This window comes from Aplysia californica, unplaced genomic scaffold (assembly GCF_000002075.1).
Source record: "Aplysia californica isolate F4 #8 unplaced genomic scaffold, AplCal3.0 scaffold00455, whole genome shotgun sequence".
NCBI classification, from domain to species: domain Eukaryota; kingdom Metazoa; phylum Mollusca; class Gastropoda; order Aplysiida; family Aplysiidae; genus Aplysia; species Aplysia californica.
Window position 1 is genome coordinate 259,851 of NW_004797725.1, and position 2,826 is coordinate 262,676.

Below are 2,826 nucleotides of genomic sequence, written 5' to 3' on the forward strand. Positions count from 1 at the left end.
CTCTCTCTCTCTCTCTCTCTCTCTCTCTGTGTGTGTGTGTGTGTGTGTGTGTGTGTGTGTGTGTGTATATTATGCTGGATCACTTGGTCCACCTATCAGCCACGATGGACTGAGAGGAAAGCAGTGTCAAAAGAATAGGAACATTCGGACCTCACTCGTGTTCGAATCTGACCTTTCTCGTGCTGGCTTGCGGGTATTGCTTTGAGAAGTAGGTCGTAAAATTCCATTTCCAAATAGGATTCAAGAGATGCGGAATTGCTCTGCTGGTCACTCTTGATTTTCACCTTTAACTCTAAGACACAAAGACAAAGAGCATGGATTCATGAACACAAAACGTGTTTAGCTACTTAAAATCAAACTCTTTGTTTTTAGAGTGTCTCTATGTATAGTCTCATCCATTTTTTTGTTTTCAGTTTTTTAATCTTTCTTTGGAAATGGACATTAAAAACTGTTTTAAACGAACATAATATTCAACGGGTACATTTGAAGTCTATTACGCAAGAAAGCAACGGAATTCTTGATATAGTAAACGTCAAACCCAATAGCCATAAGAGTCTGTTAATTACTGAACAACGATTTGCTATAAACGTAAAGTCTAAATTCTAATCGGTGACATCCTTTAATGAGAAAGGGGGAGGGGTTCATTTCGATACTTGAAACCATTTGGGATATCATAATGTGATAGAAGACAACTTTTGTTTTTTCCGCCGAACCGAATCCTCCTATTGATTATAATCTATGTACAAAGGCACCATAAGATACGTGTAGGAGTTGTTTTAGCATTTACTTTTAACAACTACTTTAGGTCGTTTGCAAAGGGTGGGGTGGGTATCAGGTTGCAGTGGTTTCATTTCTCGCGTGTTTGGTGGCTAAAAAAATCGATCCTATATCCATGGATCAGGACTCAATCTTTATATGTTGATGTTGGAAACCCAATGCCTTTGGTCTGCGGGACGTTTCTAACGATAATATTGACGCACGTCATGTGTATGTATTTGAATAATAAATATACATTATTTCATTGTGAAAGAGGGCCTCTCACTTTTTGCAATAATTTACGCAGAAAAGTTGCACAGATGGATGACGGGAAAAGGTCAGGATAATAATTGCAGGGTTATTTTATTTTTTTAAAAAGATATTCGAGAAGAGAAATGAGCAGCCAACCATAATTGCCCATGTCCGTTTCAGATCTGTTCCTGAAGAAAAATCACAGAAAAGCAAGTTTCTTGAGTGGCCGTTTATTTCTTTTACTACGGTACTCTCCCTCTCCCATACTCTCTCTTCTCTTTTCTCTCTCTCTCTCTCTCTCTCTCTCTCTCTCTCTCGAACAAGCAAACACACACACACACACACACACACACACACAAACAAACAAACAAACACACACACACACTCACACACACACACACATAAAACACACACTTATTAGCTTATACCTACGCAGTTTCCAAGTTTCTTGCTTTAAGTCTGTCACCGGTATTTTAAAAATCGAAGTTCGAAATCACCAAAAAGTACGGAGCTGTTCTTCAGTCGACAAGAAAGCCTCGCCTTAGAACTCTTTAATTTTAATAATAATTTTAAAAAAGAAGCCGAGGGAGATGTAAACTCTTTTCAAATATCTAAAACACGATATTAACCGATAACCCTATCACAGGCACCCATTGCTAATTATGCATTAACCAGTAATGAATTGACACAACAGATGTTGCTAATTGTGAATTAAAATATACTGAGCTGACACCGACAGCGAATACGCCCTAGTCGGATCGGGCCAGAAACAGGTTTATCAAATTATCAAACCTATTTTTAGTTCGTTCATGGTCTTAGCCAGCTTTAAATTATATATGTGCATCTTAGTAACAAACTGTCTCTCTCTCTCTCTCTCTCTCTCTCTCTCTCTCTCTCTCTCTCTCTCTCTGTGTGTGTGTGTGTGTGTGTGTGTGTGTGTGTGTGTGTGTGTGTGTGTATCTGTCTCTCTCTCTCTGTCTATCTGTCTGTCTGTCTCTCTTTCTCTGCGTGTGACTGTGTGTACGTATGTGTGTGTGTGTTTGTGTGTGTGTGGGTGGGGGTGTGGGGGGTGTGAGTGTTTTCTCTAAGTTGTATGTCTTTCTTTTTCTTTCCCTCTTCCACGGTTTCTATTCACCCTCTGTTTCTTCCTTGTCTCCTTTCTTCGTTCCAGCATTAATTGGACATTCCTTTTCCTTCCCACAATACAGCATACGATTGCCTCAAGGATAAGGACTGCGAGGCTACCCCTAGAGGCCCCTTTTCGACCATCGGCCAACGTGTCTTCTGCTGCAAGGCGGGCGACACCCTCTCTATCACAGTCAAAGGCGACCACTTCAGCTACTCAAGTGTGTTCTCCAAGCTGGTCAAGAGAGAAGCGCCAACAGAGCCGAAAGAAGCAGACGATAAGAATGTGGTCGATGACGCTAAAGTAGACGACAAGAATGTGGTCGCTGACGCTAAAGTAGACGACAAGAATGTGGTCGCTGACGCTAAAGTAGACGACAAGAATGTGGTCGCTGATGCTCAAGTAGACGACAAGAAGGTAGTCGCTGATGCTGACGCAGGCGACAAGAGCAAGGTCGTTGACCCTGACGCCAAAACCGAGACGGACTCCGACGTGCAACGACCAGAAAGTGACGATGAGGCTCAGGTGGTATGCAGGTGTAACGAAAAAGATCTGCAGGAAAAGATTACGGATCAAGTCAAAGACACATTTGGCAATATCAGAGATGGAATGAAGAACGCCTTCGAGAGAATATTTTGAATCTGACGTTTGATGTATTTGTTTTAAAATAAAGAATGCCTGATGTCTCAAAA

At 41.3% G+C, this 2,826-nt stretch overlaps 1 protein-coding gene across 2 annotated transcripts in view; it reads left to right on the forward strand.

Moving 5' to 3' along the window:
- The window catches only part of LOC101850428, a 3,419-nt gene extending 593 nt beyond the window's left edge, over nucleotides 1–2,826 (forward strand). The window contains exons 2-3 of one of the 2 annotated variants that reach the window (XM_005105156.1): nucleotides 2,217–2,455; nucleotides 2,489–2,826. In XM_005105156.1, the coding sequence (XP_005105213.1) occupies nucleotides 2,217–2,455; nucleotides 2,489–2,773 (524 nt within the window). In that variant the 3' untranslated portion in view covers nucleotides 2,774–2,826. Of the gene's footprint in view, nucleotides 1–2,216 lie in introns of both variants that reach the window. The other variant, XM_005105155.2, reaches the window with a different exon arrangement.